This window comes from Balaenoptera ricei, chromosome 9 (assembly GCF_028023285.1).
Source record: "Balaenoptera ricei isolate mBalRic1 chromosome 9, mBalRic1.hap2, whole genome shotgun sequence".
Lineage (NCBI taxonomy): Eukaryota > Metazoa > Chordata > Mammalia > Artiodactyla > Balaenopteridae > Balaenoptera > Balaenoptera ricei.
In genome coordinates this window covers 102,940,731-102,958,720 of record NC_082647.1, presented here as the reverse complement: position 1 = coordinate 102,958,720, position 17,990 = coordinate 102,940,731, and the positions used below count along the sequence as shown (strand labels likewise).

The following is a 17,990-nucleotide window of genomic DNA, read 5'->3' as shown; positions in this document are numbered from 1 at the left end:
TATCTTTCCTTCTCAGATTCCCTCTGTTCCTGTACAACCTAACGATTTTATTTCCTACTTCATTTCTGCATATGCAATTCTTAGAATACTCCCCCTACCCCAATACACAGCTCAGCACCCACACTTTCTCTGTGTTTAGCCAAGACAGACCCCCTGAGACAGACTTCTGGTGTCCTAAAGGAACCTGCTTAAACTACACATCAGGAGGCCAGAGCCTCTATATTTTGCTTGTGGGCACAGTGAAAAGTTTATTTTATGCATGTTAAATCCTGCATACAAAACAGCATATCTGGTCATATGGCTTTCATTAGCTCCCAATTTTGCACATTTTATTCAACTTGTCATGAGTACCCGGCTTAGGCTTCAGCTATACTCCTTCAAACAACCATTCCCCAGCATTCTTGTCTGAGGGGTCCTTTCTCCTGTGTTATTTCCCTGGCTTGCTAACACTGCCTCTTCCCTCCCCCAAGACACCCTGACCAACTTAAGTCCTGTTTCAAGAAACGTTCACTTCTTTTCATTAATCTCATGTTATATTTGTAACAATTTAGAAATCATAGGACTTGACGTTCTGGTAAGGAAGAATGATGTAGTATTTTTTTTTTTTTTTTTTTTTTTTTGCTAGTTAGACTGGGATTCTTAAGACTGGGAAGGATACACATAAAGTTCACTAGCAGAGAATGACTATTTCCAAAGTTCTTGGTGATAAATGATTTATAAAGCAGGCATTCAATTTCAAGATGTAAAATAATAGTGTAAGTCGGCAGAGGGGAGACTGTCAGCCTGTAAGTATACATATTTTCCTTTTCTTTTTCTCAATACAATATCTTATTTTTAAAAATTCAGTTATTCAAGATGGAAAATAATAGTGTAAGTCAGGGGAGGGGAGATCATCCCATATAGGTATACATATTTTCCTATTGTTTTTCCCATCCTGAACTATCTTATTTTAAAAAGTAAACTCAGAATCTCTCTGAAGAGCGCTGTGAATTCTTCTTCCCTGTTAGAAACAATAAAATACTTTGTAAATAGAGGCAACTTCATGAAGTAACAGATGTTTTATGTGAAGATATAAAACCAAGCCTGAATATAATGAGAAGTGTGTGCATGATTGGTCAAAGAAAAGTTGAAAGTTGGAACCTCAGTGAGATAGAGCTGTTGGATTCCGGGATTTTTCTAAAAGGGAGTCCAGTCAGTCAGAGGTTTTTCACTGCCTCAGTGATCACCCAGTAGTGTCACAGCAGCCAAGAAAGGCTTTCCATTAGATAATGAGTTATGAAATATGTCTCACACTGGAAAAACCAGTCATCTGCTGATGTCATGCTGATCCTAACCAATCCCAAACAAAGCCCCAGCCCTCTTCTGCTTGACTGGTACCCGTGTGTGACTGTACAAATAAGTAGTACAGTATAAAACTGCTCAGTGCCAATACCATGAAGAGGAACTTGGACAGCTCTTACCACATGAGACAAGAGTCTGCTGGTGAGAGGACCGGAAAGGTAATGCTTTTTCACTCTTACTTCTGAGCTCTTTCCACGTTCATAGTCAGATGGTGAGCAGGACTTTTACAACTTACTGGCACTTCCATGCAGATTGTGATCTGTACCTTTTTACGTATTCAAGCAAGTTAGTAGAGCTTTTAATAGTACAGCATGCAAATAGATTATGTGTTTCTACAACCCAGTTCAGCACCTCTATACAAGGACCTGTGCCAAAGAGAAAGCTGATTTTTAAGTTACATTCACAAACAGTAAATTCAGGGAACACAGACAAACTCACATACAGAGAGAGTTCAAATGATGGGTTGCTCTTATCTAAATGCAGCTATTGGGACTCTCAAGTTGTTTGGAGTCGTGAAACTTTGAGTTCTATTTCAGCCTCTCTTGTAAAATTTAATTGGGCTACGAAATGCTTTGGGTATTGCATATGTGACGCCAAATAGGTAGATTATAAGTCTTCTATTTCCAGGGTATTTTATTAAGCGATGATTAACACAAATGCTCCCCCTCTTTCCCCATTCTCTTTCACCATCCCCCAATTAAAAAAAAAACTAGACTCTTTAGGGAAGGTCAACAAAATCTTAAAAATAGTAACAGTGTAATTGATGGTAACAGAGAAAGCCTCGCAGGCAGATGCTTCAGCAAAGGGGGGCAGGGTATCCAATTCAGAAAAGCATTGTTACCTGTGCAAACTGTAATTGTAACTTAGTATCACACTGGTCTCACCCTCCTCCCCTTGCCCTCAGCTCTTATGCTTGCAAGTAATGCTGTTTATTAACTTTTCCCACCCAAAGTGCATTGCTTGATTCTAATGCTCTGAACACACTAGGTGTCAGATATAAGCTGACTGTATCTACAGAAACTCAGAGGGCTTATGTGTGGGGAAAAAAAAAAAAAAAAAAACCCTAGAGGGAAGGAAAGCTTTAACAGATGGACCTCTTAAAGATACTTCTGCAAGATAAAAGCAATAAGACAGAAAATGAAAAAAAGGGGGGGGGGGCAGGGGGGAGGAGAATTAAAAAAACTCAGAGAGGCATTGTTTAAAAATTCACATTTTTCTTTTTCCGTGAACACTGAAATCCATGATGATTTCATCTGTGCTGTTCCTTTGAGAGAAAAAGAAGCCATCAAGAGGCCAGTCCGTGAACAGACTGGTCCGGGATGGGGGTAGGGGGCAGGCTGAACAAACGACCACATGACAGAGAAAATAATTTGCCAATATATTTTAGAGATTCTTTCCCCCTAGGACCAGTTATTCAAGTCACAGGAGTGCATTATTTGTATAAAATAATGTGGGAAAGGCCAACGGAATTTTGCATTTTGCCTGTGAAGTCAGGGCCAGCGGTGGTGGGCTGTCATCCCGGAGTGTGTGTGCCGGGCAGGAGGGGCGGTGGCTAAAGAGAGGGGACAGAGCTTCACATGACGAGAGCATGTACCGTGCTGCCTGCCTGCCTGTGGATCTTTCAATGCCCGGCTGCATTCTGCAGTTGGGAAAAGTAGAGTGTATTATATGACCCCAAACAAAAGTTCTATTGGGCTCCCCTCTGATAGCCTGCCACTGTTGACGGCCCTGAACATTGAAATATGAATGAATGGGGGAAAAGGAGGGTCTGCAGGATTCCCTCTGGCCAGCAAGATCAGGCTGGCCCCAGTGACCCCTCTTTCCGAGCCCCACCTTCCAGGCTGTGGCCGGGCAGGATGGAGGGGTGCTGGGGGCAGGCTGTTTCCGTCTGGTCCTCCCTGTCGATGGAGACAGATTGGGGCTTTGCTTTCCCCTGCAAAAGAGGAAGAAGGTGAAGCAAGGGGACTGGGCAGAGAAAGAAAGGGGAGAGCAGCAGCAGCAAATCAGGAGAATTTCTTTCAGAAGGGAAAGTAGAACTCCAGAGGAGAACGGTGATATTTGAAGAGAGGTGTGTGTGAGGGAGCGGTACGCAGAAGGCAGGCAGCCTGTCAGAAAGAGCTGTCCCTCCCCTTCCTAATCACAGCCTTTACTCACAGACAAACTCCCTCCCTCTCCCATTCACTCACTCACTTAGGGCCAATCACTCCCTCTCTCTCCCTCTCTCCCTCTCCCTCTCTCTCCCTCTCTCTCTTTCCCTCCTTCCCTCCTTCCCTCCCTCCCTCCCTCTCTCCCCCTTCTCTCCCTCTCTCTTCTCTCCCCCTCTCTCCTCTTTCCCAGTCTCTCTTTCCCTCCCATCCATTCTCTGTCTCTGTCTGTCTCCCCCCCCCCACCCTGTCTCTCCCTCCCTCCCTCCCTCCATCCCTCCCTCCCTCCCTCCCTCCCTCCTTCTCTTTTACTGGGAGACAGTCAGAACTCTCCTCCCTGACAGCCACAAACCTACAGCACTGACTGCATTCAGAGAGGGAACCTGCAAACAAAACTTCACAGAAAACTTTTTGTTCTTGTTCCAGAGAATTGACTGAAGAGGAGAAAGAAAAAAAAAAAAAAAAAAAACCCAAAAAGGAAAAAAAAAAAAACAAAAACAAAAAAACCTGTGCGTGAGTGGGGGGGAGGAAAAGCAGAGCCTTTTAAAAGGGCAATCACAACAACTTTTGCTGCCAGGATGCCCTTGCTTTGGCTGCGAGGATTTTTGTTGGCGAGTTGCTGGATTATAGTGAGGAGTTCCCCCACCCCGGGGTCCGAGGGGCACAGTGCAACCCCCGACTGCCCGTCCTGTGCGCTGGCCACCCTCCCAAAGGACGTACCCAACTCTCAGCCGGAGATGGTGGAGGCCGTTAAGAAGCACATTTTAAACATGCTGCACTTGAAGAAGAGACCCGATGTCACCCAGCCGGTACCCAAGGCGGCGCTTCTGAACGCGATCAGAAAGCTTCATGTGGGCAAAGTCGGGGAGAACGGGTACGTGGAGATAGAGGATGACATCGGCAGGAGGGCAGAAATGAATGAACTTATGGAGCAGACCTCGGAGATCATCACGTTCGCGGAGTCAGGTGGGTGCCGGCCCTGGGGGGATGGGGCGGGGGGGGGGGGTCACGTTGGTCTGACAGTCCTGGGAGGAACTTCTTGCCCTCCAGGGGTACCCTGCCGGGCAAGGTCAGGAGTTATTAGGGGACGCAGGGGAGGGGGAGAGGACCGCACAGAGCTGGGCTCGTGGGCTGAGCCCCGGCAGGAGGTGACTAGGTCACACTTGCGTATCTCAGCCCGTCGCCCCGGAGGAAGCTCTCGGCCCGATCTGGAGCAGGAAGCCGCTCTGAGAGAGGCTCCCTCGGCCTGCCGGGGAAACCAGATCAGAGCAGCCCGGAGGAAAAGCCGGGGCATTTTCGGGTGCTGGCCGGGGGGAGGGGGGGTCGGGGGGGGGGGAGCCTGGAGGCTTCCGGACCCCATCCCAAGTTTTTACTGGGGGGGAGGGGAGGGGCGGCGAGCGCGGGATCGGGGCGGCATGGCACAGATGAAGTCATTGTCTTAAAAGCAACCCCTTTCCTTTAAAAAATCCAATCAGGGGCCACATCCGAGAAGCAGGGCATATTAGTGACAGTCATTTTGACCTTTAGAATTTCTGCCTGTAAGAGCACAGACATCACATTCTAGGCAGCGAAGAGCAACTTTGGGGGCTGGGGGGGGTTAGGGAACAGATGACATTGAACCAGCAGTCCCTTTCGGAGCACTGACTTTTGCTCTCTGAACCAAAAAAAAAAGAAAAAAAAGAGAGTTTTGTTCTCTGTAAAGTTACTAAGAGCTCTCGGCCAAGGAATGCAACCTTGACAAAGTGCTCTCAGATACTACGCTGAGCGCTCCCTCAATCCTTAAGAGGAAGAACTTTAATAAATAGATTCTCATCGTTGGCTCAGGACCGAGCTAACCTGTTGCTGAAGAAAAAAATTACCTGTCAAAAGGGCGGGCTGGAGACCCTGGGGGCCAGGTTATTTTTACAGTTAGGTGTCCCAGATCCTTTTGCCAGCCTACAAGCCCCTGCTTGCAGCCCAGGCACACAGATGTGTTAATTTCGTGTTACTTTCATGGTAATGCCAGGCTAAAGAACTGTCTCCCTTGCCAAATCCATTTGAAAGGAATGCCATTGTTTTGTTTGGTGGAGCATATGGCCAGTAAAGTATGTGCCGGGACTCCCAGCATTGCTGTTTAAAAGTTTGCCGCAGTAGTATAAACAATTAAGGCAACACTCAGAATTTCCAGTCCTGAAAACCTGTTGACTCAGATGTTATATTTCCAAGAAAACCATGAGACACCTGGGCATCCTTCTGGGGGAGATAGCCTGCTGGTTTGCTGGCTTCCCCTCGTAGGAAAAGCCCTGGTGTCCTGTGGGCAGTTTAGCTGTCTCACCAGAAGCTTCTTTCTTTTCAAGAACGTCTGACTTCCTTCGCTTAAAGCTTTTTTTTATAATGCAGCTGCAAAGGACATGATACTTTTGACTTTATCTTGTGAAGCTTATTGAGTGAAAAAAGGCAGGTTGGAGTTTTTGAGTTGCCACCCAGTTTTTCTCAGCCATTCCTGGGGTCCTGAGCAGGGAATGGATTCCAGTGGTCTAGGGACTGCTCCTTCTGCCACAGAGGGACCCTATATATGTTTCTACATACCAATTGCCACACAGAATGGCCTTAATTGCAGCTCTTCCTCAATTGGCTTTTCCCACATCATATGACTAGGTAGACCTCTGCCTTTGGCCACTTTTAACTCTACGCCTGATGCTAGCAATATGCCCACTTTCTGACTTCTCTGACTTGTGTGGCAAATTACTCTCTTGGCACTGAGAGATTTTGCAGTAAAAGAATTTGACTCTTTACCTTCTTTCTCACTTATGGCCCTCATCTGAGTGCCAATCTTTTTCTCAGTTATATGAAATCTCGTCATTTTTAAAAAGATCTTTTCTGGTAGGTGTTTAGTTTGAAAGAAATTGAGCTACTTTTTGAAAAGGTGGATTCATTTGACTCACACGTGGACTAAAGTTTAAGGTCTGTAATGCAAAAGTCCTCCTGGTTGAGATTACAACTTGACTTTGGGTGAGCCGCTGGATTCTTAGAAAAGGTTTATGACACGCTTGCTTGTTCTTCTCGTTTGAGAAGTTTCACGCCTCAACTTTAAGTCGATTTTGTATGATTTCACAAAAACGATTGCTCTGTGGACAATCTACTCTCCAAGTAGAGTAAGTACCATGTGAGTATTTTGCTGTTCTTTTGCTGACCCAGGAAAGAGATTTATCTTCGGGATGATTGTAGTGAATATACGAAAATGTCTTGTTACTTTTGGAACAATTCAACCTTAGCAATGCTCAAACGACGTCAAAAGTCAAGGTTCTGGGAGGTAGCAAAGGGCATTCATTTTTCTTTTCTTTAGAAACTGTTCTGTACAGCATAGAATCCAGTCAGTAAGTCATCTGTCACCTGCATGCATGTCACGGATGTTCACCCCTAGATGCATCCTTCAGCCTCAAAATTCCTCATTTGGGGATTCTTGTTTAGTTGTGGCCTCTGTTCATCAGGATGGTTGAATAAGGCCAAGACATGGCCACCGCAGTTGAGGAACTCCAAGAACTCATGTGCCAGGAACTTGTTGAACTGAGTCTGTCCCCTAGTGCTCAGGTGGAAAGCATCCCATCTTGGTAAAGCTGATATGAGCTGTTATTGACTAATCAGCGAAGCCTTGCCCTCAGGCTCTCTGAAATGTATTCCCACAAACAAAAATGATTTTCAAGTCTGTCACCCCAGATTGCTCACCGAGGTGACTGTATTCTTTGCAAGGCTGGCAACAGAATCCTCTGTTGTTTACTTTAACACCTTAAAGGAAAAGAGGAAGGGATGGGTAGGGCCAAGCCAACTATCACCATAATTGTCCTTGAAGTCAAAATCAGTGGTCTTCTTGACCGCTCTATCTTAATTTCTCTTCTTTTTTTTTTTTTTTCATTTGTGACAATAGCTGGTCAAAGTACAATAACACAGTATCCTTGAGTCCTCCTATGAGGCCAAATTTATACTCTGATTCTGGTAATGAAGTTAGCAATTGTTAGCACTTGTTGAAGAAAGGATAGGGGAAGAAAGACAAATCAAGCACCAACAAATAGAAAATGCTCACATAGCCCAGCCATGTGGGTTTGAAAGCAACACATAAAGCTCCTCCCTTGGAAGATACTAGGTACAGAAGATTTGAGTTAGAAATGTACACAGATGTTCCCAAACAGGGGTCGAAGGCAGCTTGCTGGGATGACTATTTTCCTCCACCCCAAGAAAGCCATCTCAAGGTGAAGTTGACTCCCATCACCCCACGCCAGTCTTCTGAACTTGCCTGGGAATGAATTCGCCCTCACTGGAGGGTGTCTTTAGGGGTTACACACTTTCTTCGCTGAATAATGGGAAATGATCGGCCACAAGAGGGCGCATTCCAAAGACTTTTGCTCCTTAACCAGTTAATCTTTTAGGGAAACACAATTTCACCTACTGGAAGCCCTAGCCTGAATCGCCCTAATCTTGGTGATTATCAGCTACCCCCTCCTTCCTACCATTCTGCAGGAAAAGTTAGGATTTTATGGGTTGGGAGGGACATGACTACTACCTGTAACATTTTAAATGAGACAGAAGGAAAGGAAATGGGAATTCTAGTGATACATGTGAACATTCCGGAGCTCTACGGAAGACAGAGGAATGAGAAATTTCAGAAGCAAACAAAGCAGAGCGGGGAGAAATGTGACCATGAATCATCAACAATACTGCTTTGCTCACACGTCTCTCCCTAATACGGCCGCCTGGGCTTTTACAAAAAAACCCCTTCCATCTCCCCTGATGTTGTAGCCTAGTTGTCCTGTCTTATCAACGGTTTTCACCAGCGACAAATGACAAGTGACTTCGAACAGGGAGGAGAAAGTCTATTTATTTAACACCTTGTGGGAACAGAGCTTACGGCTTTGGAGGATGCGTTTGTTTCTGAACCGAGAGTGTAGAGAGAAATGGTTGGGAAAAGATGTGAAAAGAGATGTGTTAGTGGTTTGGGCCGGTGGAGGAGGTGCACTGGAGTCGGGGTGCGGGTAGAGCGTCAGGGTAGAAATGCAGTTTTCATATTTGGAGAGCCAGGAATCGTACCTTCCTAGGACTTTTCGTCTTGCCCCCTCTTCTGCTAAAATATACTCAGGCACGATCTCTTAGCTGTAGTTCAGAATGCTTCCTACCCAACTGATTCCTAGCTCCAAAAATTCATAGTGTAAGAGTTCTCAGGAACTTTGGAAGAAGTCTCTGAAAGACTGTGGGTTGAACCTTCAGGATTTTTTTCTACTTCTTTTAGGAAACTAAAATCCCTTTCTCTCTAAATATTTAAACTTTTTCATCACCCTTCAAATGAAAGATGCAGGAATGTGGCCGAGCATTTACAATTCAATAGCACATCCTAAGAAAAGATATTTCAGGCTAAAAAAATCAAAAGATAATTTATAACCAAACTTGTAGTTCTGCTACAGGCAAGACCCTCTCCTGTAGGTTAAAGGAGGCATAACCTTTAAGGCCTCACTTGCTGCTTTTTTGCAGAAACCCCTGGAAACAGTCCAAATGCAAAATTAGTGCTTCAGGGAACACACATGCCTTCAAAGGTAGCTCTGTCTTCTCCCACCCATGACTATACCACATCTAGGCACAGGGAAACCTTGGTGAAAGGACGGAAAATTGAAGTCATAGCCGCGTTTTACACCGAGGTTTCCCTCCACCCCCCATGGTGACTTTAACTTCTCCATAAACAACAAGGCTCTTTACATTAACATTTGGGATTTAATCATTACCCACATGGAGAAGGGCAGCATACTTTGAGCAGGACGCCGGTGAGGAAGAAACCATATCAAAAATGAAACCCTGCTTGTTAGTATTGCTTATTTCATTGGAGTTGTTCAGGCGCCCATGAACCTGAGATGCTGGAGGGGGGGTGTGGGGTGGATGAGCAGCGTTTTGTATCCTGATGTGGGCGGAGGGGAACAACCAGGAGGCTGGCTGCTTAACCCTTGGCATGCCGGTTCAGTGAGTGAGTTCTTAAAAACACTTGAAAAATTCTGAAAGCACAAAAGCCAAGGAAAATGTGCTTTCAGGTGTTTTCCCTTCCAGTCTTCCAAAGTCTTTCCTCCCTTCCGGCAACATTTCTGAGGTGTTCCCTATAAGGTGCAGTAGTCATCCCTCCTACCCATTTTTAGGCCCTTTTTTTCTCTCCCTTTGGTATGTGTCCACCGAGCTCAAGAGAGGTTTAAGTGATGAAATATTATCACCCACATGGGTTTGCGTGGGACTTTCTTAGTGAATTACTCAGGCGGAGCAGGCTGTGATACAAGCCTTGCTCACAAGCCTCGGGAGAGAAAAAATAGCACAGAGGATGAAAAGAATATTATCAGAGAGTAGGTAATGAAAGGTTAGCAAAGCCTCCAGCTCTATCTAGATAGGTAGGTAACAGTGTAGGAACCCAGTGCACACCTGTATAAACTGATGCTGTACCACAAAGCACTATGGGAAGACTTCCATTCCGAGATTTTATAGCAGGAGATATTTAAGTCAAACCTGAAACTGACTAGCAATTGATCCTAAACACCTCAGCCTTAGGCAACCTCCTTCCATTTTTCGAGTTGCTGTGCGTAGAGATTTGAGGATTGGAGCATCCTGAAACCATCACTGCAGTATAGCTATCTGTCTCAGGTAAAACACAGATAAAGCAAATATAATCAAGTGGCTGACTACTTATGTTTTTCATGCCTAAGAAATTTGAGGGTTGTAATATCTTTCTGAGACCTACAGCCCTGGTATATATGAATTCCATCCAGCGTCTAGCTGTCTCATTCTCCCCACCCACTTCTGCAATGAAAGCTAGATGTAAAAGAAAAAAAATATGCACTGCTGAATAAGTCAGAATACAATAGAACTTTGAAAATGTACCTGCATGTAAGGTAGACATTAGGAAGCCTTGAATCTCTCTCTTCCCCCCGTTCTCCTGAGCATTATGGCAACAGCATTTTCATGAAATTGGATCTCAGTTTTATTTTTTTCCCTGATAAAACCTCATGCAATATACAAATAGCAGTTCCAGAAATGGACACCAGGAGAAGGAGGCGACAGGCATGTCAATTAGTAGGGGGAAAATCCAAATGTCAGAAATATGGGGGAGAGATCCGTCCGCAGGCAGTGGAGGCAAATACAGGGAACCGAGTCTTTCTGCTCAGATCATTAAACCGATGCATATTTCAGCACGGTGCCTCTTCCCGGGACGCAGGCGATGCCATGCAGTTAATTACCAGCCAGGACCAGGATGAAAGTCATTTTATGATGACTCTCTGATCCTAATATAACAGCACCTGACAGATTGAGCCCCCTCTAATGAGTACTCTCTTTGTACAATCCTCTCTCAGGAACACTAAATCATTTGCTTCCAAGTACGGCTGCCTGTGAAGAAGGGGTGGAGCCATATCTTGCTTTAGAAACCAGCTCTTGTGAAATGAGGGGCCGCCCTGTAGGCTGTTGCTGGAAGCAAGGGGCCTCGGCCTCGCTGACCCTCCAGAGGCAATTTGCATGCGCTCTCGCTTGTACAGGTCGGCCAGTGAGCATCTCACCACCCCCTCCCAGCATGTGTAGACTTCTCTGGATTTTATTCAAGGAAAGTCCAGTGTGGGTGGGTCCACACTGCCACCTGGACCCTCTCTTTACCCGGGGACCATCTCCCTTCACCCTCAGCGCCCCGCTGGCAAACATGGGTTACAGCAGAGCAGAGCCTGTGGGAATGAGTTAACGTCAAACCCAGAGGGCTCTCCCAGCCCGGGGACGGACAGACTCTCGCGTTTCACACTCTTTCCTAGAAAAACAAAACAGAACCTTGTGGCCTCTGGCTTCTCTAATTTTGCAGCTACTACCTCTTTGTCTTTAGAGTGGCACCCTGTGCGGTTTAGGGTTTCAGAAGCCGGCCGGGGGCGGAAGCAGAAGGGAGAACAGCGGGGGGCTTGTCTAACATCCTCCGCGGGGCAGGGCGGATGTGCGGGAGCTGGAGGGGACCACACTCTCCTCCGGGCCGGTTCGCAGAGCCTAGGGCAGCTTCCGGCAGCTTTTTCCTCTGGTCTCGGCAGGACCCTACCACTACAGCCGACCCTCTTTTTAGATTTAAACCATGAAGCTCGGTCTCCTGGACTCTCCTCTTTTGCTTTCTTAAAAGACCAACAATCACTACCATCCCCCTCCCCCCAACCCCCCAGCACCCCGCCGTTTTTTTAGCAAAGGAGAGTACTGGATTCCCATTTTGGAAAAAAAAAAGTCATCATGCTTCCTAAAAAAAGACAGTTTCCTCCTCTGACTGCTCCCCGCTCTGGTGATCTAATCATAAACCTAACTTCATGATTCATTTCAACTCCCGCCAGAGATGTGAGGTCTGCCCCTTGCCACCACCGCCATCAGGGCCAGTGTCCTCCCAAGTTTCTACAGAGATGCCGGAGCACCTTTCCTATGCAAACCTTCTCGGCCCCGGCCTCCGTGAATTTACCACTAGCACAATCACACTGTGCAGAGCGTGTTAAATTAAGAACAGAATCTACAGCTCGCCATGCACAGAAGAGCCTGCATTCTGCCGCAGAGAACTTGAAACCGGGCCTAAAATTTATAGTACCGTAAACATCTCAGGGCTGAGAGTGATAAGTATGGCTGGATTTCCGTTAGCTATAGAAATCCAGGCAGGGAGACCACCACCACCACCACCCCCACTCCCCAGGCAGTTGCGAGTTCTAAGATGAACTTTCAGATGGTTGTCAGATTTGGACTCGGGGTGCGTGTACTCAGAGTGGGAAGCAGGTACATGCAGGCAGTGGTCTGGGGGATGTAGGGGGTAGGAGATGGATCTCTTAATCTAGCTCAATGCTAAGGGCGCCTCCATGTGTTAATAAGGAAGCAAGTAATTGCCTACTTTCTGCTAAATTCTGGGCTATGACAGTGAATGAGACAGACGGGACCTCAGACCTGGGGCGTCCTAAGCTAGACTGGCAGGAGGGTGTGGGTGGAGATGTCAGAGGTGGCTTAGGAAGAGGGTCGTCCCGTCTGAAAACTGAAACCTTATTAAGGGCAGCCACCGAGGCTGGTGTTTTGGGAGCGGGAGTCTTCTGGGCAGAAAGAACGGCAAGTGTCCCTGCCTGGAGGTGAGAGATTGTGTGAGATGCTCAGGCTGTGTGGCTGGCCCGTGAGGATGGGGCAGCGGGAGACAGCTGAGCTGGAAGGCGGGAGCAGCTCAGGCAGAGCCCAGAGCTCTGTGCAGTTTCTGAAGTGGCTTGTGGCCGTGGAGGAAGGGGAGGCTAGCTCTGTGGGTACAGGCCATGCAGACTTACACGGTGGGGAGGGGGGTGTGTGTGTGCACATTTGTGTTGGGGATAATAGTATTCCCACAGCTTGCTAGAGTTTATAGTGTGTCTTCATCTATGTTATCCCATTGGGTCCTTCCAAACCTATGGGATAATGGGTCAAATGTCGCTATGTCATTCCCCTTTTATAAAAGATGAAACTGAGGTTAAGTCAGTTAGTCAACAGACCCAGTCTCCCAGACACACTCAGATCCAGACCCTCTTCTTTCTAGAGCAAGGGTTGACAAACTTTCTCTGGAAAGGGCCAGAGAGTAAATCACTTGAGCTTTGTGGGCCAGACGGACTCTGTCTGTCACGGCTCCTCAAATCCAAGTTCTAGTGCAAAAGCAGCTGTAGACAACCTATAAAGAAATGAGCCTAGCTGTGGTCCAGTAAAACTTTATGAGCACTGAAATGTAAATTTCATATAATTTTCACATGTCACAGCATCCTATGTTTCTTCAACCATTTAAAAATGTCAAAACCGTCCTTAAGATCTGTGGGCCTTCATCTGAGGAGCCCGGTTGGAGATGGTCTGTAACAGAGCTTGCCTGAAATTAGGGAATGGCCATGAACCCCAGAACTAACCGTATCCCTGCTCTCTCTTGTGCTGTTTCGTCCTCAGGCACAGCCAGGAAGACGCTGCACTTTGAGATTTCCAAAGAAGGCAGTGACCTGTCCGTGGTGGAGCGTGCAGAAATCTGGCTCTTCCTGAAAGTCCCCAAGGCCAACAGGACCCGGACCAAAGTCACCATCCATCTTTTTCAACAGCAGAAGCACCCGCAGGGCAGCTGGGACGCAGGGGAGGAGGCCGAGGAAGTGGGCTTGATGGGGGAGAGGAGTGAAGTGTTGATATCAGAGAAGGCGGTGGATGCCCGCAAAAGCACCTGGCACATCTTCCCCGTCTCCAGCTGCATCCAGCGGTTGCTGGACCAGGGCAAGAGCTCCCTGGACATTCGGATTGCCTGTGACCAGTGCCACGAGACCGGCGCCAGCCTGGTGCTCCTGGGCAAGAAGAAGAAGCGAGAAGAGGAGGGGGAAGGGAAGAAGAGGGACGGAGAAGGAGGGGCGGGAGGGGACGAGGAGAAGGAGCAGTCGCACAGACCCTTCCTCATGCTGCAGGCCCGCCAGGCTGAAGACCACCCTCACCGGCGCCGGCGGCGGGGCTTGGAGTGTGACGGCAAGGTCAACATCTGCTGTAAGAAACAGTTCTTTGTCAGTTTCAAGGACATTGGCTGGAATGACTGGATCATCGCTCCCTCTGGCTATCACGCCAACTACTGCGAGGGTGAGTGTCCCAGCCACATAGCAGGAACGTCGGGTTCATCCCTCTCCTTTCACTCGACGGTCATCAACCACTACCGCATGCGGGGTCACAGCCCCTTTGCCAACCTCAAGTCGTGCTGTGTGCCCACCAAGCTGAGACCCATGTCCATGTTGTACTATGATGATGGGCAGAACATCATCAAAAAGGACATCCAGAACATGATTGTGGAGGAGTGTGGGTGCTCGTAGAGCACCCAGCCCGGGGGGGATGGGAGCAAGATGGTCCAGAGAAGACAGTGGTGACATGAAGACATGTTTAAGGTTTCTGACTGAAACAACCAGAAGAATAGAAATTTTAAAAAATAATAATAAACTTAAAAGAAAACCTGAAGCAGATGAAGGAAGATGTGGAGAAATTCCTTAGCCAGGGCTCAGAGATGAAACAGTGAAGGAGGTGGGAATTTGGGGGGAGAGGGAAAATGGGGTACCCTTCACTTCTCCCTCCAGCATTCAAGGGGTGACAGCAGTTGCTCAAATGGGAATATTGTCCTCTCCTTTTCGGTTCCCTTTCGGTATGAGCCTCGAAGTCAACTTGTCCGGTCTGCAGTAATGTGGGCTGACACAACCCAAATAGCATCTAGAAAGCCATGAGTTTGAAAGGGCCAGTTATAGGCACTTTCCCACCCAGTAACCCAGGTCGTAAGGTATGTCTGTGTGACCCTCTCTCTGTGTATATCAGCCCATGCACACACACAAAGACACAACCGCACACAAACACACACAACCCACCACGCACACGGACACACACACAGACACACACACGCTGCACAAAGACATGCACAACCCCCCCCACACACACACACGGACACAGACATACACACCGTACAGACACCACACACACAGAGGCATTTCCACACCACACACACACACACACACACACACACACAGTCTGGTAAAAGAACACTCGTGTGCAGGTGGTCACACCTTCTTTTTCTGCACCACTTCCACAACAAAACAAAAACCAAAATGAAAAAAAAATTGAGAACAAGAATGAGAAGCATGAAAGATCAAGGAAAAAAGAATACCAAGTTACATTTCGTTAAGGTGCTTATGATCTTAGAACTATGCAACCTAATAGGTTTGAAACTGTTTACCTGAGAGAGAACAAAAAAGAGAGACTTTTTTGTATTGGAAGTAACCTGATTAATTTTTATTTTCTTCAAGGAGAGATACTTGAAAGGAATATGTTTGTCCATCTGTTGGATCCAAACATTTCTATATTTTGTAAATGTTGTGTTTTTTTTTTAATCGTTTACTATTTGCACTACAATGGTGTTCGACCTGTCTAATCCTTATTTAACAAGTATTTTCTTTGGGTGGGGCGGGGCGGGTTCTGAGCTGCACTTAATGTGAGCTATAAAAGAACTGCTACAGCACACAAAATAGCTATTTTTATTATTATAATTCTAATTATTATTATTATTTTGTACCTTAAAAAATAGACACATACACCAAAGACATTTGTGTGAGCCTTTAAACAGTCTGTCTGTGGTTGGTATCATTCACCGTCGATGAGTCAGGGGTTGGGATCCAAGGTTGAGTAAGGTGGATTGTGTTCAGGCTTGAAAGACCTGAGAAGTTTGGTTTTTTGACTCCTTTTACATCCATGAAACAGGACATTTCATACTGGATGTACAGTAGTTGTACACTGTTGGCTATCAAGTTCAATCAGATTCAAGGAACGCTCCATGCTTGTATGTGTATATATACAGTGCTCGGGCACATGCATGTCTGTGTGTATGTATACATGTGGCACATCGTGTCCATACACATTTTAAGCACTTCAGGCTGTCATTTTTTAATGTTCTTAAAGCAATGAATGTTTGTGTGCAAAACACAGTATTTTTAAGAAGGATAGGCTATCGTTTTTGCTTTTACTCTGAACTAGGTGGGCACATTTCAGAAATTCGGATGGGAAAAAGCCTGGGAATTCCAGTGAATATTCAACAAGACCCTCTTTCAATGTACAGGGATCCAATTCCCTCCTCTTTCTTGTCCCCCACCCCCATTCTACAAGTTATTTACTCCCTGCTGGGAAAACAAAACAGGAAACTCATGTTCAATCTAGGCCGATTATTTTTGGATAACATATGTATTATCTGTTGGAATCAATCTTAAATCAGAAGCTTTTGCAGACAAAAATTAACCTTTAGGCCAGGATAAAAGAGGTGGTTGAGTTTGTTTGGTTTTTTTTTTGAATTTTTTTTTACGATTAAGGCCTGGTTGTGAAAAATACTACCCTACACAGCTGGGCTCAATAATCATGTTGTCACTAGTAAAACAATAAATAATTCAGGGGAAGGTGTTTAAGAGAGTAGGAGTAAGGAAAAGAATGGGGAGCAGGGATGGGGGGCAGTAGTAAAAATTGCGAATATTTTAATTTACAGCCAAAACTCTTGATGTATAGATTGGTATGCGTCGATTCGGATGCAAGAAGGAAAAAAAACAAAAAACAAAAACCACTTTGTTTTATAAATATCAAAGTACCTGCTTAAAGCTAAATTGTTACTAATTTATTCTACAGTATTTAGCTTGCCTAGATCGGAAGTTATTCATTTATGTGCTTTTTAAAATACAGAACCTTATTTGTACTGACTTGTTTGAAGTTTGCAAAAATTGGAAAAACAAAGTCTAATTCAGAAAATTACGTTATTAGCGTTTTGCAAAATATTGAAGCTTTCAGCCCTATGTCAATTCATAGATTTTTAAAAAATATTAATAGTAGGAAAATAAAATATCAGTGAGAAACCAAATATTACTCAAGGTGGTTTAGCTCTTCTTGAGAAATAGACCAGATCAGTCTGCTATCACACTAGGCTGTATGGAGGCAGATTTAATGTCGTTACCTGGCTATATTTACTAAAGTCTAGAGGTTGGAGGGCTTTTTGAACTGCCTCTTTTTTTGGCACTGGAACTAATGGGAACCTGTAAATAGCCTGGGAAACCAAGTCGTAGTTCACTGTGTGATAACAGAGCTGGCCCAGGCAATGGCCAAAGCAAAAAGAGGTTAAAAAAACAGCTGATCCCCCTTTGTGGCTTCCATTCATCTCAAACACGTATGCCATCTACTAAAACCTTTAAGTCCTGGACATAGTGAAGGTACGATGGGGTTTGATGAGTGGCCACAGTAATTAGAAGCAGAACTAAATGATATTCCATATGACAATATTTTAATGGGAAGATTTCGTTTACATTAAATTACACATCTTTGAACTTTAACCAAAATATTTTATTAAGTGTATACGGCCTTGAAATAAAATGATAAACTACTACTATCTTTAATAATCTTGGAAGTTATGCAGCTCTGCGAACAGCCACACTTTTCATGGAACAGCATGAGGTCAAAAGAAAAAGCTTTTAAATTCCACCAGATTGGGTCTTCCTTGTCTGTTTTCCTAAAACAAGTGTGGCTTCATCTGATCTTTGCATCTCTCTACTCTTTCTGTAGGGCCATCTCGAGGCTTTTAAAAATCTACCCACATCAATCTTCAAAGCTCTGAAAAGCCTTTATTACCAAATATTTTTTTAAGAATGATAAATATGTTGAAGATTGGATTAACATTTTCTTTTCTTTTCTTTTCCAAAAAGTAAGGTGAATTCTGGCACACTGAGTTGGGATTTTCTTGTCCCTGAAGATCAACCAATTTCATACTTATTTAAGATTGATTCCACACTCTGATTTTAAGGAGAGTACCTGCCTTCTCCTCTTAGATAGAGCAAGTGAATTTTTTGTCACCCTCGTGGGATTGGACATCAAGATGACTCTAAAAATCAGAGAAGGTATTAAGCTTAGATTCAAATTATCATGTTCACTTGATAAAATGATTTCCTGTGGGCCTTTTGGCGACTTCCCTTTTCAATGTAGAGA

The 17,990-nt window shown here is 45.4% G+C and overlaps 1 protein-coding gene across 1 annotated transcript; it reads left to right on the top strand.

Annotated features, from left to right (window-relative positions):
- Positions 1-3,720: 3,720 nt before the first annotated feature.
- Positions 3,721-15,222, top strand: INHBA (inhibin subunit beta A). The gene is made up of 2 exons (XM_059932893.1): positions 3,721-4,451; positions 13,422-15,222. Exons 1-2 carry the CDS (start codon positions 4,064-4,066, stop codon positions 14,309-14,311), a joined length of 1,278 nt encoding a protein of 425 aa, XP_059788876.1. The 5' UTR covers positions 3,721-4,063; the 3' UTR covers positions 14,312-15,222.
- The last annotated feature ends 2,768 nt before the right edge of the window (positions 15,223-17,990 follow it).

Excerpts from the sequence above, each read along its gene's own strand:
- INHBA (XM_059932893.1), top strand. The coding sequence starts at position 4,064 with ATGCCCTTGCTTTGGCTGCGAGGATTTTTGTTGGCGAGTTGCTGGATT. Across the intron at positions 4,452-13,421 it reads CATCACGTTCGCGGAGTCAG|GCACAGCCAGGAAGACGCTG; the intron begins GTGGGTGCCGGC and ends TTTCGTCCTCAG.